General features: G+C 48.1%; 1 protein-coding gene across 2 annotated transcripts in view; it reads right to left on the bottom strand.

Moving 5' to 3' along the window:
- TMEM255A (transmembrane protein 255A) overlaps positions 1–21,755 on the bottom strand; it is a 30,852-nt gene extending 9,097 nt beyond the window's left edge. Inside the window, exons 1-7 of one of the 2 annotated variants that reach the window (XM_069867660.1) lie at positions 21,642–21,755; positions 16,912–17,054; positions 12,346–12,408; positions 7,113–7,202; positions 5,182–5,244; positions 3,563–3,651; positions 874–1,033 (exon numbers count right to left, since the gene is read on the bottom strand). In XM_069867660.1, coding sequence (XP_069723761.1) covers positions 874–1,033; positions 3,563–3,651; positions 5,182–5,244; positions 7,113–7,202; positions 12,346–12,408; positions 16,912–17,054; positions 21,642–21,699 — 666 coding nt within the window. In that variant the 5' untranslated portion in view covers positions 21,700–21,755. Of the gene's footprint in view, positions 1–873; positions 1,037–3,562; positions 3,652–5,181; positions 5,245–7,112; positions 7,203–12,345; positions 12,409–16,911; positions 17,055–21,641 lie in introns of both variants that reach the window. The other variant, XM_069867659.1, reaches the window with a different exon arrangement.
- Between the last annotated feature and the right edge of the window lie 3,525 nt (positions 21,756–25,280).

Genomic DNA, 25,280 nt, shown 5'->3' with positions numbered 1-25,280 from the left:
AAGAGGCCACGATGCACAGCTGGGAATGTGTCCTGCTTTGTTTAGGAAAAGCTTGGCGAGTCTGAAAAGAGCGTAGGAAAGTTGAGCGTTCTCAAACAAGGCACCCTTAGAGCAGGGCCCAAGATTTGTTTATGAGAAAAATGTACTGCCAGGACAATAAATGATCTTTTCTGAGTGTCTCATTTTGTATTATTCTGAATGAGTCACGAGAGACTGAAAAAAAAACCCCACATGCATCTGCTGTATGCTCAGTTCTCCCTATTGATTTGCCCTCTGCAGAACAAAAGGAAGGGAACAGACAGCCTGGTTAAGTGAAGGTATTTCAAAGCTCACACCACAACAGCATTTTTTTTCCATTATCTGAAGTTTGTAATCTTTTACCTGGTTTTAGTCCCCAGTTCACTCTCTTGGATTCTGCAACACGAGGAAACTTGACTGAGAGTTTCAGGCCAACAGGGTTGCTTAAACAGTCTGTGAAGCTCAGAACCCTACTACGGCTATAAAACCAACAACTCCTGTGCAACCACCACATATTTCCTTGTAGAAGGTCAATGCTATGAAGAGGAAGACCAGTCTTTAAGAAAGAGCTTATCTTTATTCATCCTGATATTCCCCACACCTCTCAGAATGTTGCTTTTGAAAATAATCTCCCGATTCTATTCATCTTTTCTAACTGTGTTCAGGTGGTGACACTAGATCAGAAAACTGAATCATTTCCACTTTCTTCTTTTAGTTATTTCATGCCCTTCTTTCCAGCCTGGCTGCATAAATCATTTGCACTGAAATATCAAAGGCTGTTTTCATTATTATTTTTAAAAAGCAAATTGTCCAACTTGCTTTGTTTAATGCACAAAGAAATTGGTACCGTCTTACCATGTCTTTAAAGCCTCCAAGTATCGCTGCTGTAATGATCCCTAGGAATAGCCCCACTATGTTCAGAATCGTTGCCGACCAAAGCAAGTGGTAAAGGTGGATGATGTCCTGGCAGCTGCTGACATCAATGTATTCATAGTAGCCTCCAGAAATCTCTACTCTGCTAGATTAGGAAAAAAACCAATGACAATAAAACAAACAAACAACAAAAAAGCACCACTTCATAAAACCTAAGCACTTCTACTGTTCAGTAAAATGTATTCTGCAATTTAATGATAGACAGACCTAACTACTGAGGGAGTGGAGATAAAGCCTGCTACATTCCATGCTTGCGGTATCCAAGATCTTCCTGCATGTCAATGGCAAAGATGGTTTGTTTCACAACAGATCAAACAAGTTCTGCAACGTGTGCAAATACTCAAATGACCTTGAGTCTGAACCTGTCTCTTATTTCTATAAGATCCTGGAGGCTTCCCAAGGACAAACCAGTCTTGGAATTACCCAGGAAAATCAGTCCGTGCCTTGAGGAGTAGCAGCCGCCCCTCAGAGCGGCACTGGCACCTCCACATCTGCAAGAGCAGCTGGATGGGACAGGCACAGGACAGCACAGTTGGCCTCTTGGCACCACCGGGCTTGGCTACAAAGCACGTCCAACTCAGGCACTCAACTCCAGCTGCCTGACCTGTGCAGCTCCACAATGGCATCACTGGCAGGACCCCAGGACCCTGGTAGAGAGAGGTCCTTCTGCTCAAGTTTTTAAGCTCTTCCACACATAGAAAAGAGACTGAGAAAAATGACTTGGATCCACTTGGATCATTACTTTGGAAAGGGAAGAGCAGCTCCTGCAACATGTGGGTTAGAGTCTCACAGGCTGGATTCTTCAGTAATGACTTTTCTCTGACCGCCACTTGGGAGAACAGGCTGGCCTTTGTTGTAGTTTACCAGATAGAGTGGGCCACAGAAAATTCCCCTTAGAAAACATACTTATCAGGGACAAACAACACTAAAGGCTTATGAATTACTTTTCTCCTAGCTAGAAATGTAGTTAGAGTTAGGCTCAAACTGCACAAGGGCTTTGAGGAAACCAGGAACAACAGGCTCATATTTAAGGCCAAGAAGCAGGATATCCAGGCTCAGCTCCCTAGGAGACTGCAAGCCTGCAGGAACCTGTCCTCTTTCACAAGAGCCAACTGCCTTCCCTCATTACTCAATTTTGGTTCCTTCCTCTCCTTTTTTGTCTGTATCTTGTGGTAGCGGGCCACTGCAGAAGCCGTTGCAAACAAGAGAGGGGGATTTCAAGCAGAATTGAGGCAGAGCATAACCACTGGTTGTAAAAACCTGTGTGTTAGCCTGCACAATCTCTGTATAACCTGAGCATGTACCGTGACTGCCTTTAACGACACAACCTGTAGATACTGTTTGAAAGAACCTGTTCCTATGGAGACATGTGAGCGAGCCTTGGTGTACTACCAAGAACATTCAGGCATTGTACAGATAAGCACAGCATGTACCTATCAACAGGAAGGGGATCATCCAATGCTGCCACAGCCGGGGTTCCCCACCTTCACATAATACATGAGCTAACCAGCCTTAAATGTCTGTCTTTCTTAGAGAGATCCTAGAATAACCAGCACCTCCTCAGTGCATAATGCTTGTGTGGCACTGGGCAATATCCTATAAGAGAGGGCAAAATGGGTCAGAGGAAGGACCCTGAACCAGCCTGACATGGGGGGTGGGGGAAGAAAAAGAAAAAAAACCAAACACAAGTATTATAAGATTTTCTATTCCAATCACTTCTCTGTGTATTGCTCTTTTCAGCTAGTAAAAAGGAATTATGTTCTGCAAACTGCCTACGGAAGTGTGGACTTCACCCCTCTGCAGTGCCCTCCACAGAAACAAAATCCTACAGAGAGCAGGGATTACCCTTCCTAGCATGCGAAACCACCCTCTATAAACAGCAGCTTTTGATCTTCCTCCACCACAGACAATGATTTAAGCAAGGGCCAGCCCAGCTAAGTACTGTGAGAAATGCCAAGCCTGAAACAGCCCCAGGCAAGAGCAAGTATTAAAAAAATCAATTTATTAATCACTTGCTGACGTACATTAGACACTCCAAATGACATAAGCAGTGCATGCTATAAGTTAAGTTGGCTTAGGCACAGTAGCTAGATCTACTAGTGGTGTGATCACTAGGCAGGGGCTCTTGACTAGCAACCACCCTTCTAACTAATCTTTACACAGTGCTGGTAACACCTTCCAGCCTCTTGGATGACATTCACTAGGTAGAGAGGACACTGATTTAGGAACATGCACCAGCCTGTGAACTGATGCCAACAGAGAAGGAAGGCATTAAGACAATGGATACACAATAGGGGAAAAAAATGGGGAAGACACCAAGCATGGAAGTGACAGAAACTCCTGCCCTCTTCGTTTTTCCAGCTGGGTTGGCCCAGAGCATTCTCACCCACAGTTGGGATGGCTTCATTGTATTTCACACACCCTTTTAATTGGTTATATTTTGCTAGGGAGTGCTTGTAGCTAGTAACTACAGCTTAAATCCCTTCCCACAACAGCTGCCAACAACTGCTACTTTGCTCCTGCCCTGTCCTGGTCCTTCAGACACCTGCAAACCAGCATGATGACGGCTCACCCTTTCCATGGCCAGGAAAGGTATTTTTAGCTTACTCACTTTCCACAGTTGTACAGGTCACAGCAGAAGCAGGTGTTGGTTTTTATTTTCGGTGTGCAGGGTGCACGGCGCTGTGGGTGACAGATTGCCTGGGTGAATACAGAAAAAAATATGTAAAGCACATAAGGACAAAATCATCAAACAGTTTCTGCTGCTATTTGGCCTGCTCTACATATAGATTTTGCACTGATCTCCAGATTAGCTTCAGGCAGATTTTTCTTTCCTCATCTTGCAGCACAGCTCCTACAAAGCACACAGTTATACCGGAATAAATGCACTAGACTAAAACAGACTTGTGTTTTGTTTCCCCACAGGGAAGTCATGGATAAGCACGTGACTGCAGAGGAAGGGGGTTGTGCAACCCTTACAAGGAGCCAAGACCTTGTTGAACAAACACCCCTCAGCACACAGGAACTCAGAGTAAAGAGTTGTCAACAGGACAATACAAACTGAGAGCAAAATTCCCATACTGGTGAATAACTGACTGAAGTGGTTAATTCCTGCCTGTGGGTAGCAACACTCAAGCTCACACAGACCACATTCCTGGGCTGAAAAGATAAGAGGCCCCACCAGTACCACTGGGAAGTACTTAATATGCACCAGTGGAAAATTAACAGCACAGTGTAGTTGTAAGTTAGCAGAAAACTATCAAGACGAAGCTTATTGAGGGTGTAAGTATGGTCTCTGGTCAACACTTAGTTGAGTGGAGAAACTCTAATCAATCGATTACTAGGTCACTTCAATAAATCCTGCTCTTCTCCACTCCTCTAGGGAGAATGCTTCTCTTGGTAAGGAGATGCAGTTGCACCTCTGCTGTATCGCAGTTGCACCTCTGCTTTATCGCAGATGACACTCCAGTACTTTACTGACTGTTATATATACTAGCTGGCTTCCTTTTAAATAATTAGTGCTAATGCAGCAAATGCATTTATCAATGACAATAGCGTAACAAAATTGTAATATCTGTCTCTTCAATAAATCATTTATATTGACTTTGCAAAACTGTCTCAGTGAAAGTCCTTGAGTGGGCTCAGTCAGCATCGTATCCTTTCAGTGAAAGGCCCCCATGGGGCTCTGGAAGGCAAACCTCTAACAAGCGCTGACCCTGATGGGTGGCTGCACGCATACTCTTATAGACACAAACTGTTGTCCGAGTCTGAGTCCAAGTTTGGATCCAGTTGCACCTAGATCCCTCTCTAAGAAGGAGTTTAGAAAGCAAGGGAGTCCTTACCGAACACTCCTGACACCAATGCCCTCCTGCTACACACAACTCTTACTGCAAAAGCACCTCAAGCAGGCATTTTCATTTGAAGTCAACCAACCACTCTGCTCCTGTAATAATTCTACAGCTGAAGATCTAGAAAAACTGGTATATTTCCTCCCCTTCCTCTCCTCTCTATCTGATCCTTCACTAATGTGACAGCACCAAGCCTGCAGGAATTCACTCCTTGAGTCCTCCTGGCACCCTGTTCGCACCTCAGGCCCAGTTTCCCACCCCTCTCCTCGCTCTGCGAGCCTCCAGGACACCAGAGCAGCAGCCTGGCATCAGGTTCCTCCACCTGCACCATGAAGCCAGCCCCTTCACAGAGATAAAACAGCACAGCTAAACCCGCTCTCACCTCTGGTGGGGTCGTGCTCTTGGAGTAGTACTGACATCGCCCTGCGTACAGCGGCCTCAGATCCTGCCGATGAAAAAACACCAGGCTTAGCATTGCAGCAAAACTGAAATCAGCTTAGCTGGTCTGGGAAAGGGACCCAGCTACTAGAGAGATCCTGCTCTCGCACCAGCGCCTCAATAGAGTGACTGTTCTGCAACACCCTCACCCATAGCAGCCCCCACCCCAACCCCTTGAGCCCCACATGATGTTTAACCCTGAAACTTGGAGGCACGTGTTTGTCCCAGGTAGCACCGGAGCAGCAGGCTCTTAAGCTATGCTTGTTTGGGTGAAGGTGGCCACCCTAAAGCAAATTCATTCCCTCTCCCCTCAACAGACACATCCCAGAGCTGCCTAACGTGTTTCTGAGGGTTCTTCACGCTGAATTATAACAATTTCTCATTAAATTGTTGGCAAATTGGTCTTTCTGGACTCTTGAGTGACTTCTGGGAAGGCTCTGGAGGGTCACCAATGGCTCAGCCTGCAAACACATGTTACTGTCTCACTCTGGGGCAGCCCGGCCCTCAGGACAAGACCTCACCGACCCCTTCCCAGGAGCAGCCAGACTCGCTCTCTGGGTGTCTGATCCAAAGCTCGGGGTGACAGGGCAGCTCCAGGCGACAGAGGGAATGCTATGTGCTGGCATGGAAGGAGCACATCTCCATCAAGACAGTGACACTTTTGGACTCTTCAGGAGTGAAGTGAGGCCAAAAGCACATACTTTCATGAAGAGACGGAAACCAGAGCCCTCATCGTCTGAGCTGCCCAGCGCTGGCCGCCGCAGACACTCCTGGGGCCAGACAGGAGAAGGTGCCAGCTCATGCCATCACCCATCCCACTAGGTCAGCACTTCAAAATCCCAGAGCAAATTTGCAGGGCTCATACGCACATGGCCAGGATCAGGAGTCTAAGGAGCTTCACCTTTTTATTGGAGCTATTGCTTCACATGGCCTCACAAGGTAGGTCAGAGAGGGCCAAGACTTGATGGTTGCGCTCAGACAGCTGGAGACCTATCACATAGCTGCACAGAGCTGTCCGTTGCTCTGTCAGCAAATCCTGCTGTCCAGCCGTCTGCACCGTTGGAACACTCAGGGGCTGGAAAGGGGAGCTGGCATTACAGGGAGACAACGAGCCAGCTGACACGTGGAGTTTCCATTTCATGGGTAATTCTGACCTTCTGAAACTCCTTTCCATTCTGATCACAAGTAACTCCCAAATTCATCTTTTTAATCCCATTTTGCCAAAAAATTAAAAAAAAAAAGTCATCAAACTGCAGAGCTGCAGGACAAAAATCTATTCACAGCTATAAATTTCAACTAAAAAGTTGAAATGGAATTGTGTTTTTTTTCATTTCTACACTAATAACTGAAGTTTTTGCACATCCCACTGTACTAGTGGTTGGTCATGACAGCCGTAGCTCATATTTTTTAAAGTCAAATAATGGAAATGGAGAGCCTCCTGCAAGTGCTTCCTGTTTATAGTGTAACACTTTAATGAGCTTCATATCAAATTGCTTCATTCTGCGATTCCATGCAGCAGTTCAATCAGCATTACCTCTCCTAACATTTAAATTACAGCAGACGTTACCGCTTATTCATTGTCCCTTGGATATAGTTGTAATCCACATTACAGCTTATAGTTTTGAGACTCAATAAGTGCATAAAGCACACACAAAGTAACTAAAGCACAGTTCTGTGATCTAAATGCTTGCTGCTAATTTCGAAGCAGTTCTGAAAAAACTATATATTTTTCCTGAAGTTTATGATTTAAAACATAATTCAGCACAACATACATTTACAGGGTTTGATGTGGTCTGACAAGGGATTACAGACGCTATCACTTGTTTTCTTAGAGTAAAAGCATTGCAGGACCTGTTTTTTCCTGGAAGCACTTACTATGTGTCTGGCAGCAAAGACACCGTCTACTATGGCGCAGCAGAACGCAGCAATGACACCAAAGCTGATGAAGACGATCGATGCAACCAGCTGAAAAAGGGAAACAATGCAAAGTATCATCTGCCTCTCCACAACCAAGCGTTTCACACCCTCTCCACATGGATACAGAAATCAGAATCAATAAGCCCTCAAGCAATCAATGACCCAAATGTCTGCCCAGGCTGCATAGACTGATCTCATTGAAGGCAATGGGATGTGTGTCTCGAAGAGGAGCATCTGCTCCTGCAAGGTGACAGGAGTAGTAGCTGTTGTGCCAGACATGTTCTATGGGAACCTGATATTGTAATGCAAGCTTTTTCATGACGCCAAAGCACTAAACTTAGGCTGAGGATACACCTCCTCTTCTGGCTGCGGCTGCCTTAAATCTTCCTGAGAGAGAAAGGAGAATTTCTTCTCTCCCCATCCTGGAGTGCTATGGGTAGCTACTGCTGTGAATGCTTCCCAGGCTGTAAGGACACAGGAGACTTCTGTATGTGAACCTCTCCGGTGGGACTGCACCTCCAGGAGACAACGTTTTCATGCAGGTGTAAGCACAAAGCCATGAGACCAGAAGACAGGTGACAGGCCTGGCTGGGTCCTTGAGCCAGGCTGTGGCGAGCACAGACCAGATGGCCTCCCCTTGCCTTGGGGGAGCTGCAAGGATAGAGATCTCCACCTTCAGCTCAAGAGGAAAGTCAGACAGGTCTGATCCTCTTCCGCTGGTCCTGTCCTTTCCATTCTTAAAATTAGAGTGAAAGTATTCAGAAGGCAAACCAGCAATACTCAAACCCTAGCTCAGGTATAGGAAACATCATCTCTGCCCCCACTATGCCACTTTAAACACCACCACTGGCAAAATGCCAGTGCTGAGCTGGGGGTACCATGCTTGAGTGCTGGCATGAGCCCTTCTCGCTCCTGAGCGCAACTCAGCCACTGCCAGCGAGCTCCACAGCAGATCATCACACAGAATCATAGAATCACCAGGTTGGAGAAGACCTATCAGATCATTGAGTCCAACCATTCTTATCAAACACTAAACCATGCCCCTCAGCGCCTTGTCCACCTGTCCCTTAAACACCTCCAGGGAAGGTGACTTAACTACCTCCCTGGGCAGCCTCTGCCAGTGCCCAATGACCCTTGCTGTGAAAAATTTCTTTCTGATGTCCAGCCTGAACCTCCCCTGGCAGAGCTTGAGGCCATTCCCTCTTGTCCTGTCCCCCGTCACTTGGGAGAAGAGCCCAGCTCCCTCCTCTCCACAAACTCCTTTCAGGGAGTTGTAGAGAGCAATGAGGTCTCCCCTCAGCCTCCTCTTCTCCAGGCTAAACAACCCCAGCTCTCTCAGCCGCTCCCCATAAGGCCTGTTCTCCAGCCCCTTCACCAGCTTTGTTGCTCTTCTCTGGACTCGCTCCAGAGCCTCAACATCCTTCTTGTGGTGAGGGGCCCAGAACTGAACACAGGATTCGAGGAGCGGTCTCCCCAGTGCCGAGTACAGAGGGAGAATAACCTCCCTGGACCTGCTGGTCACGCCGTTTCTGATCCAAGCCAAGATGCCATTGGTCTTCTTGGCCACCTGGGCCACTGCTGGCTGATGTTCAGTCGCTGTCAACCAACACCCCCAGGTCCCTCTCCTCCAGGCAGCTTTCCAGCCAGACTTCTCCTAGTCTGTAGCTGCACAGGGTTGTTTTGCCCCAAGTGCAGGACCCAACATTTGGCCTTGTTACACCTCATGCCGTTGGTCTCAGCCCAGCAGTCCAGCCTGCTCAGATCCCTTTGGAGCCTTGCGAGCTGCTAATATGGTTATTTAAAATAACACAAAGGTAACTTCTGTAACAGCCTGACATAAGGATCTGGTGTTAGAAATGGGTTTGTTCACTTACACACAGTTTCCTCTCTCTCAGGTGGAAAAAAAAAACCTGAAAAACCAAGCACTTGAGAATTCATGATAAAGAAAATCAATCAGCAAATAAAACTATACAAATTAATTTTAACTATCCCACAGTCCTCAATTAATCTCATGAGCTGCCAACAAGATTTTTGACTTGGAGTTGACAATACTGTTACTGCAGCAAGCAGAAGTCCCTCTCAAGGGTTGTCTGATATCAGTGATTGGTCTTTGTTCCTCTAACTCCTGCCAAAGTCAGCCACACCGAGTAGCATTCAGACTAGAACAGACAAACTAGGTTCAGAGAGTGCAGAACCATGAAGCAGGAGTGCTCTGGGCTGAGGTTCCCTTAGGTCATGGTCCAGCAACACATGGGCTGTGAAACTGGTTATTGGTTATTACTTTTCCATGGCACGGATGGCTACCACAAAGGTATGTAAAGCCCGGACTCCTCACTCGAAAACCACTGAGCAGGCAGCTGGGGTGTAACGCAGAGGCTGCTGGCAGGGTGCTGGGCAGCCAGCTCGCCTTGGGTGGACGAAACCTCTCCCTCACAAGCGGGAAGTGCAGGTGAGCGGTGTGAAAGCCAGTGCGCTTGGGTGGGAAAACCAAGACAAGTCCATTCCTGCTGGCAGGCTGGAGAGAAGTGAGGAGCGCAGCTTCAGGTTAGATCTCCCCACCAGCCACACTGGCTTGCTCGACTCCTCGCTCTCCCCAGAGAGCTTATGGACAGAAACACACACAAGAATGGTTTGGCTTGGGAGAGACCTTAAAGATCATCCAGCTCCAACCTCCCTGCCATGGGCAGGGACACCTCCCACTAGATCAGCCTACTCAAAGCCCCATCCAACTTGGTGTTGAACACCTCCAGGGGTGGGGCAGCCACAGCTTCCCTGGGCAACCTGTGTCACAGCCTCCCCACCCTCACAGTAAAAAATATCTTCCTAATATCTAATCTAAAACTCCCCTCTTTCAGGTTAAAACTGTTACCCCTCATCCTGCCCCTGCACTCCCTGATAAAGACCCCTTCCCCAGCTTTCCTGTAGGCTCCCTTCCAGTACTGGAAAGGCTGAAGAAGCTGCTTTTAGCTCTTCCTGCCACCACTGAGGAGCAAATGCGTAACAAGCAACGCCAAGAATCCCTTTTATCAATCTAGGACACAGGGGAAGTTCACAGAGGATAAAAAAATAATCCTGCACTGCCAGTAGTATTATGGAAGCATGTAATGAACAAAGCTGCCTCTGTAAAGTGCTCCTGGGCAAGGAGGAGATGCGACTAAAGCATGGGGACAATAAGTGACAGCTACTGCATGTCCTCTGCAGTCAGAGCAGACACACACTAGATGCTAACCAAGGCAGCAGTGATGCAATCCCTGCAAAGCTGGGTCATGCATGCTTTTTAGGACACCAGAGGACAGACAGAATAGAAGAATAAATACATGCTACCCAGGGCTCTTGAGAATCAACAAACAAGTCAGAGCCACACTATCACTCTAGGGCACTCCTGTGAAGAGCGCAGGACTGGTCTAACATTGTCATCGCTCAACCAGACCCTGACATGTTGTTAAGGAGCAAGGAGCTTGGAAACCCTGCCAGGACAGAAAGAACAGGACATGTTAGTCTTGCAGAGCCATGGTGAAAAAAGCAAAAACTATCCACTAGGAAACCCACCTCCCTGCACCCTGACTGTGGGAAAGGCAGTTTTCCTCTCCTACAGGGTCTGCCTTACCCTCTCCCTCCTGCTCCGCAGAGAGCACGCTATGGGCAAGGCAGTCCAGCCCAGCCTCTGGATTAGGACAAGCAAGAACTTCTCTCAGCTCCCGCTGCAGCTTGGCAAATCGCACCTTAGCCTCAGTCAGCACCGCACCCTGCTAACCTGACCCCTGAGCCCCATCACAGAGCTCCATCCTTGCAAAAGCAGGCAGTAGGGCCAGTGGGACAGGCTGCTTGGCCCTGTGCAGCCCCACAAGGAAGGCTAGAGGGATCTTGGTACCAGACTGCGGGGCAGCCACTGGGGAGGAGGAGAGCCAAGCACAGGCCCGAGGCAGGCAAGCTCACAGGGTGCTCCAGGAGCTGGACTGCACCTCCACATGTGCTACCTCTAACCAGCCACATACAGCAAGCGGAGAAAAACAGGCTAGGCAAGTGTGAGCTCAACAGGCTGCCGGACCCACATCAGCCACCAACTCCTTTGGATCTCTCTCTACCCACACCGTTCACTAAATTCTTCTGAAAGACTTGCCCCCACCCTCAGCCCTGTTACTGACACCTCCAAGCACCACAGCCCCTACCTCCAGGCACAGGCAGATGATGAGGGGTTTGTGGAACAGCATCTGTGAGACATGTAAGGGAACACCAGAGACCCAGCCAAACCCATGTAAGTCTGCCGTGCTCGCCAAAGGTGGTGAACGGGGCCAGCTGTCCCCACAGCACAAAGAGATCCTCTCCCAATCCAGCACAAGCTCCATTGTGATTGTATATCAGCAGTGCTGGTCTCATCTGGTTTGTGCTATCTGCATGTTTGCTGCCCACCTTCTCTCTTCTGAACATTAGTCCCAGGGGATAGGACACCAAAGACCAGCTTCAGCAGTGGCTGCCCAGCCCCACCACACAAAAGCCTCCTTGCAGCACAAGGAGGGAACCAGAGCACGCTGTGCTCTGTGCATCAGCTCTAGCCAGTGTCTTCTGTGCTTCTCAGGTGGCCAACTGCTGCTTTACAGCATGAAAGTTTCTGTTTTCCTTCCTGCTTGAAGAGGTGTTTGGAAATAAGGACCAGCACCACATGTTAATCAGAAACATCGGAGAAGTTGGTTGCTTTTCAATTTCACCAGTCTTTATGCTTTTTGTCATGTTGCTATCTTGAGTGATTTAATCTCTAGACATTGCTACAGCAGGGAGCTTTGAGCAATTTTTGCAGAGCCCCAAGCCTCTTGGAATCTTCTAACAGATTTAAAATAAACATATTATGTTTATGTTACTTACCACATTATGTTTATGTTATTTACCACAGAAAGTACTGGGCATGAGCCTGTGAAACACCCAGTACCCTGAAAACTCCAAACACTCAATTTCAAGCCCTTGAAAAACATCCCAGTGAGTTCAATGAGACTCTGTATAATCACTTTGTGCTTCCTTGAGCATTTTTTAAAAATTTAAATATATCAGGGTTAACAACTTCGTTCTCCTGGGCTGCCAGAAACCATCTCTAGTTATGAAGAGGTATGCAACACTACCCTGGAAAACCAGTAACACTCTTTATGTACAAAATTTGAGTTATTGCCATTTTTTAAAAAAGCTTTTATACTGAACTCACCATTTGCCTTTTGTTTTCTATCAAGTTTGATCCAATTATTCCAAGAAACGAACCAAAACCAAGCTGAAAAAACAACACATCATTAGTGTTTCAACCATGACAATATCCAGCGTATTTTACATACAGACAGAACACAATTAAATCCAGAAGCAGCAAAAGAACATACTGTGGATGTGTGAGCACTCTTCCTTCAGCAAGGAAGCGGTGGAGTCTCTTACTAGCAGGAACTATAAAGTGTATCCCTTATATGACACTGAAAGCATGTGCAGAAACCAAAAGGATGAGTTCTGAATTCAGTCCCCTCCCCACTGATGCTGGAAATGGCTGGTGGATGAAGATACGCGTTGTTGTCTGGGAACAACCCTATGGACACTGAGGAGCCTCTGGACGCAAACCTAGCAGGACCACATCACTAGCATCTGCAGGACCAAGCTCTTGTAAGCTCACTGAGGGTGTGAGCAATCATACAAGTTTTCAAGTCGGAGCTTCTTGATGTGAAGAATGAAATAAGGGAGAATTATAGTCAGGAAGATTTATCAGTTTCCTTCTTTTTTCTACTCCTCCCTCATTTCCAGGGGTTAGGATGCACCAACCAGGGTCTTTTACCAGAAGAGCCCATGCCAGCTTAGCCAACAGAATGAGCTGCTCCAGCAAAAGCACCTTTTCTTGCTGCCACAGTGGACAACACTGTTCTTATTTCAGCTCTGGTGATTTGCCACCTCCTTTCTCCACAGCCTCAAGCTATGTAGCTACACTAAATAGATGTTTTTAGGGCAGAGCACACCTCAGTCAGGGACTTCAATCAGGAACCACAGACTATGGGGGGGACATGCAGAAGTACTTCCGTGTCACACCGAGAAAAGCCTCTAGTTGGTGTAGAGCATATTCAACTCCACTTCTACGGGTTGGCAAAACGAGAAATGCCATAGAAGTCCTACAGTTGGAGTGGTCATATTAAGCAGGTACAAATCCAGTCAGTAGACTTGGGGAGCGATGAAGATTGGGGTGAGAATGCCATATTCCTGAGCAACTCCTCAGGAATTAGAATAAGGCACGAGATGAGCTGCAGCGATTCAAGAATGAGTCAACTAACCTGGAATCAATACTTAAAGATCCAGGAACACAAAACAAATGTTTAACAGATCTGACACTAACAAGCAGAGGCACATGCAGAGATTAGCAGCTACAAACATGATGAAAAGTTGAGCTTAAATCTGGCCTTGGTGTGCTTAGGCCCAGCAACACTTGGTGCTGTGCTGCGGGCAGCAAGGGCTGGTGGCTCAAATGGCTCTCCTTGAGCAGAGCTAAAGCTGCCTGCCTTGCACTCTGAGCTCTCTGAGACCTCTTCCCACACACCAGGGAAAACCTACCACGCTGGGAAGCACAGCAACGCAGCCAGGTGCTGCTGAACACTAGGGCAGCAGGCAGGCATAGGCAGGGCAGGGCAGGGCACTGCTGAACTGCCCCTAAATGATCTGCCACTGCTTCTGGGCTTATTATTTTGCTCTGTTTGGGCAAGCAACAAGCCCCAGCTTCCCCAGGTAACAGGCGTTTTACAGTTCAATTCCAAGCCCCAAACCCGGGGGATCCAGGCATTATTTTCAGCCTGGTGATGTTTAGCAACAAGGAAGTTGTGTCAACATACACATAAGGCAAGTGCTCAAGAAAAACATTGTGTGGCCTTGGAGCTTGACACATTTAAGAGAAATGTCCACATGATGTTTCACAGTAGCCTCAAATCAAAAGGTGAAATACTTAAGATAATTGAAGATAATTAAAAACGAAGAAATTAGAGCAAGTCCATACATCCAACACGTGAAGACCAAATAAATCAGTGGATTCTCATTAATTAATGGGAATTTTCATTGCATTAATAGGAAAACCACTTTTTCTACAGATGGGACAAAGAAATCTTAGTAAGCTACATCAGTTGTATCAGTTATTTGCTGGTGGATGTAATTCCCTGGGATGTCTGCCTGAAAGGAGGACAAGACACAGAATGAATGTGCTTTTCCAGAGTAAAGTCCCACGCCAACACATTTGGCAAGGAATCATTATAGAAGAGGTTTACCAGTCAAAGCCTAAGAAAGGTCTGTCATCTACACAGATACTGGAAGCTGGTATAACTTGGAGATAACACATCTCCCAGAGCCTCCCTTCCATAAGGGTGTTTATCCCTGCATCCAGTCACTACTCGTCTGCTGAACATTGCTGCTGCTCTCTGGGCTTCTCACGTCCAGGTGAGCCATCCAGTCACAGGGGGAGGATATTTCCCACAGAGGCATAGCCAGGGTGTTCACAGATGTAGTCGTGAAGGTATCGGTGGTCATGGAGGAGGATGAAAGCAGCCTGGCTATGGGACATGTTATTGCACTCTCTGCTTCAGCTCCTCCAGTTGTTTCAATGAGGAACTGTACTGTTTGGTTAAAAAAAAAAAAAAAAATCCTGACCCCCTCCCCTGCAAAATCCCAATCAAACAATTCTGCTGATGCATGGAAGGTCTCCAGTGCCCGATTCTGTCGGTCCTTGGAAGCAGAGGCCTAGGAAGATAATCCCCTGCATCAAGACAGGCACTTCTTTGCATGCTTCCTCCTTGCACAAAAGGTGTTTGCCCAAGGGACACAAGCCAAAGGAGGAAAGAATGGAGCACTCGTCATAGCAGCAGTGAGACATCTGATGTCCCAGGAGATGATCCTACCCATGGGTCTAGTCCACACACAGAGAAGTCACACAGTACGCAAAGGTATTTCTGGCTCTGTCTTTTCCATACCAATGCAGGATACTCAGGCTATGACTAACGATGGTGCACCACTAAGTGCACAGAAACCCCTGGTGAAGATGCACACAGGCCCAACATGTGCATGAAGTTCTGGATGACAAGATCTGCAAGGAGCTGCTTCTTCAGGGCTGTGCAAGCCATCTGCTCTGGTACAACTCACCAAGTACTCATGCACCACAGCAAGCCCTTTTTCCACAGTAATAGGAGAAATCCCAGCTTGTTACGAAACATCAGCTATTTTAAGCACCTGCTGAAGCATCCAGCAGCACACTGAAATGTTTTCCTGTACATGGAGACAGGCAAGGTCGTCACGCATTTCCACACTGCAAATTAATGAACTGAGAGAGGGAAATTTGGTGAATTCAGATTGTCAAGGTGCCTCTGAATAAAGTAACTCAATGCCCTTCCCAAGTCCAGGAATTCATTAATTCCTTGAGTAGACTGAGTCTTACAAAAGCGTAAGTGATGCTGACATTCCCAGAGCATAAATAGCATGGGAGACGTCAAGGGGACATGAACAACAGGCTCTACAGATCTGTATCGACCTCTGGGACCTGCTCTGAAGCATGAGGTTCAACTCAAGCTGACAGCGTAGGCTAAGCACAGACAGTTTGAAGCCAGCCTGTCACATTTCTCAACACCTTCCTTCCATATTTCTCTTCAAGAAAGATCAGGCCAAAACACAGGAGCTACTGGATCAAGCCAGAAAACCAGAAGTAAACCGAAGAGGCCCAACATGGTCTGCAATCACAGGGTAAAGAGACCTTCTTCAGTCACAAAGAGCTTGTTCACAGAGAAGTATAACCTCCCCGCGATCAGGAATGTGTGGCAAAAAAAAAAAAAAAAAAATCATACCCTAATAAGGCAAGAACAAGTCTCCACCTAGTTATCTGGACTGGCTTTAAGCCTCCAAACCTAAATGCCCAGCACTCCACAGCTATTACACCAGGAGCCTCCAGCTGGGGGGCTGCAATTGCACTCAGCCTGCAAGGACACCCACTTTGGCTGCAGCTCAGTCATTTTTGTGCTTAGTTTTGAGCAAGCCTCAGACATACACAGGAACACACCAGAACTTGCTTTCCAGCTTGTGTTAGAGCTCTGCTCAGCCTGGGAGAGGAATGATGTACTTGCCCCTTATGTTTCTGCAGGAGGTAACACATCTGCTGGAAAGAATGCTGAGCGCCAGCAGTCTTCTCTAAACCAAGCCATTTGAAGCTACTAGATTGTCCTTTCCCATTTCCATCTGCTGATAACAGAAAAGAAGAAATGGATGTGCAGCTGCTTTGATGTGCATGCTCCTCTGGCAACCTGTCACAGCTATTGCTAACACGGTTCTCCTCCTTCAGGGGCTCCAAATCATTAAACACTTCTGCAAGTGAACTTTATGACCATCAGTTCACACAAACAGTATTTGAAGGCCTGGACTCTCAGGTGTTCTTAGTATCTATGGTTCTCCTTTGCCTTACTTCTGCCTGGGGTTAATGTAATGTATGCAAACAAAGAAGTCCTACGGTTGCTTTGCCTAATATAAGACCTATTTATTTATCTCCCCATTAGCTCACAAAGCATGCTATTATCTAAGCTCAGAGGAAGCTGCCACTTGGAGGGGATTTTTGCATGGCAATGAGCAGCAGGTGCAAAATAATAAAGAAACAAACAAATCAAATGGCAATGAAGTAGCTGAGCATAATAGTCAGGACAAGATCACCCTTTGTAACATTCGCAGCATTACAAGGGACTTTGTAGGCAATAAGTTTTCTGGACCTACCTAGGAGTTCTATACTTACAATAACCCCTGGGTAATAACCTCCAACAGTCACATTTTGGGTTCTTGTTGTAGCAGCTAGGCCCACCGTTAGAATTAATACTGACACAATGAGGAGAGTCACAGTTACGTAGAGAGAATTTCTTTTTCTTCTATTGAACGATCCTAGAAACACACATACACAACAGAATTTGCTGATTCCACCTGGGAACAGTTGGGGTACCGTAGATCTCTCCCCCACCACCAACCACATCGTGGTGAATTTTCTTTCTTCTAGCTTTTTAGGTTTGGCTGTAACTTTTCTCCTTCACCAATATGCTTTATCAAGCATTACTAGGGCATCTCATTTCACATTTACTTATCATTGCTCTGACACAGATGAAGAGAATCTTAAGAACTGTAACTTCACAGAGCTCCCTTGGATACGTTGGAGCCTCCCAGTCCCTCTGGCCCGGGGCAACTGAGGTAATGAGAAATATTGTCATTAGGCATTCATCTATTTTCTGATCTGTCTACTTACATCAAGTTAAATAACCACACGGTATACCACTTGTTTTGAGGGCAGAAATCTTGGCTGTAATCATGAGGCGTCCACAATTTTCTATGTAAATGAGATGTCAACAGCAACAGCCACTTTTCCTCCTGTAGTAACATCCTCTACTTTCAGCAAGGACCAGGTATTTTTAGATGCTTGAATAATGAATTTGTGCATCAGTAAGACTCATCTACAGCTGCCTGATTATGTTTTTTTTCTTATATATTTATAGATCTCCCAAATGAGCATAAATATAAAATAGTGATTCCATCAGCCAAGAGGAAAGCTGGCTGTGACATAACGCTCAACATTGTTAGGCATATTTGTTCAACGTGTGCTCTGCCATCTTTACATCACTTCACAGAGCAATCCTTCTGATTATGTTTCATGTAGACATGGCCCAGCACCTGTGAGAGCAGCTGGTAGGAGAACTGGCTGTAGCAGTCCCCTTGCCCTGCCACGCTCCCTGCGGGCTGCTGGGGCCACCCTCAATCCCACCCCTGCAGCCTGCGGCTCTCCAGCACATGCTGGGAGCAGGCAAAGGTATTTCTCACCCCAGAGGCTACCAAGTAATGCGCATGCTACCAGTGCTTCTCAGTGTTTTAGAGAAAGGTAGGGACAAGTCCCAAGAACAAGGAGCTACCTCCACCACAGCTGAGTGTTTACCCTAAAGCAAACCATGTTGGGAATTCCCACCTGAGGCATTCAAAGGCTCCCCATAAGCTTGCAGATGGTGAGATAAAACACCTGCAGAAATGTCAAGAGGACTCATCCAAGCCAAACACAACCCCCTTGTCTGAATTCTCCTGAGAGAGGAGCACACCAGGCCTTGCTGGGCAGCCTTCTGTCTTGAAGATATACACTCCAGGTGCCCATAGCCCTTCCTAGGGTCTCTGCATGTTTGCAGCACAACTGGAGAGATCTTTTCACCTTAACAGCTATACCAATACAGCCACACAGACACAAATTATCGCCCTACCTCTGCAGGAACTGGTCTCTCCAGGGCAGGGAAGTGCAGCAGCTCCCCACTGCTTCACACACTCCAACATGATTCACCAGCCACACTGCTTGCAGAAGCACAGCCTCTCCTCTCCCTGCCAGTCCGTGCTCTGGGCTGGCACAGCTGCCATGGGCACACGGCTGGATCATTTCATCCACACCAACCAGACAAGCTTGAAACCACAGACAAGTCTGAAACTTGGGGCTTAAAATCCCAACAGCCCAACACAGGGAGAGGAAACGTGAGAGATTTATGAAGAGAGGCAACACACTTTTTGACTGATCCGTGTCTCTGGGAGGAAGTCTCTTCACCCATGAACCTTCTGCCGATGTCCTGGAGCACAGCTGTGACTGCTCCACGGAGACATCACTGGGTGTAAAAGCAAGGAGCCTGACAACTACTTAGTCCTTAGCTTGAATGAGTAGCTAGACAGACACTACTTTCCAATAAGACAACATTAAATGATTGCTAAAGAACCCTAAGATCCAGGCTGGATCTCTTATCAGTGATTCTTCGTTCATGTCATTTTTTACAGGATGGAAATAAAGGTACCCAACTGTTTGCTGCAGGTTGCATTTAGGGCTAATCTTTTTGTTCTCCTAAATCTACCAAATAAGCTAATATAAAATTCAGACTTCTAGAACATTCAAAATTCATCAAGGTATTAGGCCATCCCGTGAGTATTGCCTTCCAAATACTATAGCTTGTGCCATGCTCCAGTTCCAATGTAATCCTTTAAATACAAGCGTGACACAAACATCTTAAAACTCCAAAGTACTGGGACCAAAAGATTAACTGAATAAAACTTTAGAAACTGAAGAAAACAATGCTACTTCTTACATAGATTAGTTCTGAAAGGACAGAAAGAATGAACCTGTCTTGCTTACACACATGGTAGTTTACCAAAAGTTCCACTTACTGCTACAGTCTGGCTGGCAAATGAGCAGAAGATAAGTAAAATCAGCCATACGTTCCTTACACAGCTTAAACTCTTTACAGTTAGACAGTGTGGGCGTGCAGATGTTAAAACCACCCTGCAGAGCACATCCCAGCGAGCACCACAGCTACGTGAGCATGGTGTTTACACTCACAAACCAATATTCCCGCATTTCCATCAGAGATGCTTCAAAAACTCCCAAGGCAAAACACTGCAAAACATGCTGTTTTCTTCAAAACCAGAGTATTTTGTATTAGCATTACTGCAGGAAAACATTCTAAAAGAAGCAGCCTGAAACACCGTTTATGGATCCCGAGCTCCAGAACCACCATGATTCCCACTCTTGCGTTTCTACGTTGTTTTCCAGCTCAAAATTGGCCCCCACCAACATGCAATACAGAAGTGTAACAAAAGCTTTCCAACTGGAAAATTTCTGAAAGCCTTTCATTATTCCTCATAAGAATAAAAAAAAAACAACCAAACAAAACCAAAAAATTTTTATTCCAAGTCCTGACAAAGCCAACCATAAACCTGTAACATGATATTGGAGAGAGATGTGAAATTGAAGAGCTGAGGCGATTACCTCCACTTCCCCTATGCACTGGGACACTAATTGCAGTTTTTCTTTCTCGGAAAACACATTTTGTTACACGTATATGGAGAAAATGGTTTTGTGCTTCTGCAAGGATGCCTGCAGCTGCTCCAGCATACATGGTCTCACACTCAAGACTCCCACTGACAGCTGCTGAAGGGCAGCCCTGGCAAAATCCTCTTCCTCAATATCAGTTTTTGCTGAAAGTATTCCCCATTAGATAGTCTTCCTCTTTGCTGCTTGGTACAGCTTCACACACAGAAATGGCACAACAACAGCTTTGCTGTCTCTGCTTTTAAGAAACAGCAATAGCCTTTTCTCGGAGATTTATGCAAATCAGATAACCCAAAACTTGCAGTGCTTACCTCAATGTGAGTATACAAGGTGGTTTGAAACTGTGTTTAATTTTGTGAGGAACATGTAAAGAAATTAATGCTACCTATGGTCTCGGTATTTCTTTTGCTAAAACGGCACTCAAAGATAATTTTTATTTTAACCCTCAGAAATATTCTCTTATTATAGCTACCAGATAGAAGCCTCCTTGAAAACCAAGGTTTTAGCTGTTTTTTCCAGATCACTTCAGAAGTTGCAGTAACGCATATCTTTGTACTGCCCTGGTTTATTTAAGTTTTTTATTCCCCGATTATCAGCTGAAAATAGCCTAGATGGCACAGAAACAGCACCCGCCTCTCCATCTTCTTCCTTCGGGAGGAAAGCCACGAGCCAAGAACAAGCGCACAGCGGCCCAAGGGGTCAGCTTTAACTTTCTCCCTAGGAGAACAGGGGGCAAAGAGCACCCAGTCCCTTCTCCTGCCCCCTCGGGCAGACTTCACCCCACCAGCCCCCTTCTCTCTTGCCCACCCCAGCCCCCAGCCCCCTCCTCTCTTGCCCCCCCCCCCAGCCCCCTTCTGTCTCTCTCGGCCCCCCCTCCCCAGCCCCCTTCTCTCTCTCTCGGCCCCCCCTCCCCAGCCCCCTTCTCTCTCTCTCGGCCCCCCCCCCCCAGCCCCCTTCTCTCTCTCTCGGCCCCCCCTCCCCAGCCCCTTCTCTCTCTCTCGGCCCCCCCTCCCCAGCCCCTTCTCTCTCTCTCGGCCCCCCCTCCCCAGCCCCTTCTCTCTCTCTCGGCCCCCCCTCCCCAGCCCCTTCTCTCTCTCTCGGCCCCCCCTCCCCAGCCCCTTCTCTCTCTCTCGGCCCCCCCTCCCCAGCCCCTTCTCTCTCTCTCGGCCCCCCCCCCCCAGCCCCTTCTCTCTCTCTCGCCCCCCCCCCCCCCCAGCCCCTTCTCTCTCTCTCGGCCCCCCTTCCCCAGCCCCCTCTCTCTCTCTCGGCCCCCTCCCCAGCCCCCTCCTCTCTCTCGGCCCCCTCCCCAGCCCCTTTTTCCCCTCTCTCCCCCCTCCCAGCCCCTTTTTCCCCTCTCTCCCCCCTCCCAGCCCCTTTTTCCCCTCTCTCCCCTCTCCCAGCCCCTTTTCCCCTCTCTCCCCTCTCCCAGCCCCTTTCCCCCTCTCTCCCCCCTCCCAGCCCCTTTTTCCCCCTCTCTCCCCCCTCCCAGCCCCTTTTCCCCTCTCTCCATCACGCTCTCTCCCCCGATCCTCCTCTCTCTCTGCAGCCCCTTTCCCCCCACTTCCACCCCCCTCTCCCCGCAGCCCCTCTCCCCCCGCGCTCCCCCCCCCCTCGGGGCCGGTCCCCGCACTCACCCCCGGAGTCGGGCAGGGCGAGCCCGGCCGGCCGCTGCTGACTCAGGCCGTGCCGCATGCTGCCGGCCCCGCCGCGCCTGCGCTCCCCCCGCTCCGCGGGGCCCGGGGGCTCCGAGTGCCCCCGTCAGCACGGCCGGGCCCGCCGAGCCGGGGCCCCGAGCGTCACGGACACGCGGCTTTTCAATCCCGCGGGGGCGGGCGGCCCGCGCCGCTCCCCGGTAACCCTTTCGGCGGAGAGATCCTGCCTGAGGTCCTGCCGACACCGGCCTGCGGCGGCCTGAGGGCATCGCCGGCCTCAGCCGCGCTCATCCTCTGCTGTACACATGGAGGAGATGCTATAGGGAGGGGTGTAGGTGTAGAGGTGTATACGTATAGGTATAGTATAGGTATCAGTATGTGTATAGGTATAGTGTAGGTATGTGTATAGGCAAGTCTATGTCTATAGGTAGATGTATACCTATAGGTAAAGGTATAGGTACAGCTATATGTGTAGATATGTGTATATGTATTCGTCTGTGTATAGGTATATGTATAGGTACAGGTATACATGTATATGTATGTGTATGTGTATATATATGCGTGTAGGTATAGGTGTAGGTGTAGGTGTAGGTATAGGTATAGGTAGGTGTATATAGATATGTATAGGTATAGCTAAAGGTATAGGTATGTGTATATGTATGTGTATAAGTATAGCTATGTGTATATATATTTGTCTGTGTATAGGTATATGTATAGGTACAGGTATACACGTATGTGTATGTGTATAGGTATAGGTAGGTGTATATGGATATGTATAGGTATAGCTAAAGGTATAGGTATGCCTACATGTGTGGGTATAGGTATGTGTATAGGTAACTCTATGTCTATAGGTATATGTATACCTATAGGTAAAAGTATAATTATAGATATGTGTATACGTATAGGTATAGATATGTGTATATGTATGTGTCTGTCTATAGGTGTATGTATATGTATAGGTATATGTGTATATATATGTATGTGTATAGGTATAGGTACAGGTATGTGTATGTGGATATGTATAGGCATAGCTAAAGGTATAGGTATGCCTATATGTATGGGTATAGGTAGGTGTATATGTATGTGTACGTGTCTAGGTATACGTATGTGTATATCATGGAATCACTAGGTTGGAAAAGACCCCCAGGATCATTGAGTCCAAGCATTCCTATCAATCACTAAACCATGTCACTCGGCACCTCATCCACCCCTCCAGGGAAGGTGACTCAACCACCTCCCTGGGCAGCCTCTGCCAGTGCCCAATGACCCTTTCCATAATTTTTTTTCCTGGTGTCAATCCTGAACCTCCCCTGGCAGAGCCTGTGGCCATTCCCCCTTGTCCTGTCCCCTGTCACTTGGGAGAAGAGCCCAGCTCCCTCCTCTCCACAACCTCCTTTCAGGTAGTTGTAGAGAGCAATGAGGTCTCCCCTCAGCCTCCTCTTCTCCAGGCTAAACACCCCCAGCTCTCTCAGCCACCCCTCGTAAGGCCTGCTTTCTAGCCTCATCACCAGCTTTGTCACTCTTCTTGTATGTATAGGTATAGGTATGTATCATTTTCCCCAGAACTCTTATGCATCTTCTATTCCTCACCAAGGACTAATTTTACTGTTATCATGGACTTCACAACAGGCAAAACTTGCTAATTTGAAGCTTTGGAGCCAGCTTTGCCTGACCTTGTGTTTTAGATGGGGAAACACTGCAGAGATGATTATAGAAAAAGACCCATCAGTTCAGCACAGATCATACTGAACACAAGATGTAGCAGTGTCTGGAAAAACACTCTTTGAAAAAACATGCTATAATAAAACATGCTGTCAGAGGGACATCCCGTCTAACTTTCAAAAAATACGGTTCCTTGAATGACCTTTACTTTAGCTTAAATAAAAATATTCTAGTTTTTGTAACAGTAACTACTTTTTGTATCAGTTCTGTCAAAAACTGCTGCTTCCCCTCACAGCACTGGATGCACAGCAGGGCTGGCACCACTCTTGGAACTCAGCAGAGGGATTGTGCCCTAGAGAGGATTTTTTAGGATAGAGGTCCTGCCCCATATTCGAAGGGCTTGGTGCCTTGCTGGTGCTGGGAATCCCCATCCCTCTCCGCAGCTCCCACCCTCCTCCAGCCCCGCTGCTCCAGGACATTCTGCCTTTGCCAAACATCTCCCTGGCACTTCTCTGTCCCCCAGCCTCCCCATCTCTCTCCTCCGTGCAGCTCTGAGCCCCAAAGAGATGCTGGTGGCATTCCTGGGCAGACACCCTGGCTGCTGCCCCAGTTCCATACTTCTCCGTGCCCTGCGATCTCTGCCGCTGCCTGTGCTCCATCCCATGGAGGCAGTGCTGCAAGGAGAACCTGCGAGCTCCTTGCGCCGCTGGCAGAGGAGCCAGGGCAGGCCCTCAACCCTTGTTTTCCACGTTGTGTCTGTAAAATGGGGATAAAAGCATCTTCCCAGCAGGCATCATAATAGCTTGTAAATCACTTTAATGCTCTGGGCTGAGAGGTGCTAAGTGCAAATCATGTAATTATTTCAAGCCAAAGCATATTTCACCAAGTTAAAAGAAACTAATCCTACCTCTGCTTCAAAAAAACCCACACTTTTGTTGGGTAAGAGCCTAATTACCAGCTTCTCCCGGGAGAAAAGAGAAAGTGTACACTGACAGTAGTGCAAGAGGCAAGTTACAGATTCCCAGATCAATTAATGGCAAAAAATGCGTCACCTTCAGCGAAAACAATGGTTGTTAGCCTCTGATGACCCAGAGGAGCCCTGTGCTCACAGCAGGGCTGGCACTGAACCCCTCCTGCCTGGTCGCCCCCACTCTGTGCCAGTGACGGAGTGGACAGGTCTTGGTTCTGTCTGCTCTGTGCCAGAGCCGGGCTGTGCAGCCGCAAAACCGCTGTGGCAGGGTGTGTGTGCGCTGAGGAACTGCTGGTGCCCCCCGACTGCCCGGGCCACGTTAAATCCCTGTGCCCCATCCCAGCTCCTGCATTTGGGGCAGGTGAGTCTCTGGCCCCAAGGCTGCAGCCCCTCTGGGGAGAGGCAGCTGCGAGCCCAGCCGCCCGCGTGCCCTCCTGTGCCGGGGCCGAGCCAGCCCTGCCCGCGTACCTGGCACCAGGCGTATGGCAGCCCCGGCCAACTCGGCGCAGACCGGGGCAGCTGCCAGGCCTTTATTCTTCCCGCTGTGCCCATTTATTAGCACAGCCGGTGAGCGGCACTCAGCCACGCTCAGAAGAGGAAAAGGAGAAATGATGCTTTGCCTCCTCGACTGGTGTGGTGCAGCCCTGCGGGAGCCCACGATGGATGTTCCTGTCCCCCAGCCTGGGAGAAGGCAACATTTCCCCATCGCTGAAGGCGGTCTGGGCCTCCCATGAAGGGGAGAATCACCTGACTCCTTGGGGACGTGCCAAGGGGATGAGCTGGTGGATGAGCTGGGACAGACAGTGTAGAACAAGCCCCACAGTTCCCCCAGAGCTGCGTGGGACACAGCCACTTGCACACCACCGTCACATCTGGAGCCATTCCAGGAGCTGCAGCGGGAATGGTTTCAGTGAGACTGGCCCAACAGGAGTGCCCTCTCCTCCAGCTGGCCCCAGCACTCGCACCACTCCAGCCCCTCACAGCACTGG

This window comes from Phaenicophaeus curvirostris, chromosome 13 (assembly GCF_032191515.1).
Source record: "Phaenicophaeus curvirostris isolate KB17595 chromosome 13, BPBGC_Pcur_1.0, whole genome shotgun sequence".
Taxonomy (NCBI): Eukaryota; Metazoa; Chordata; class Aves; order Cuculiformes; family Cuculidae; genus Phaenicophaeus; species Phaenicophaeus curvirostris.
The sequence above is the reverse complement of the archived record's forward strand: the minus strand, read 5'-3'. Positions and strand labels throughout refer to the sequence as shown.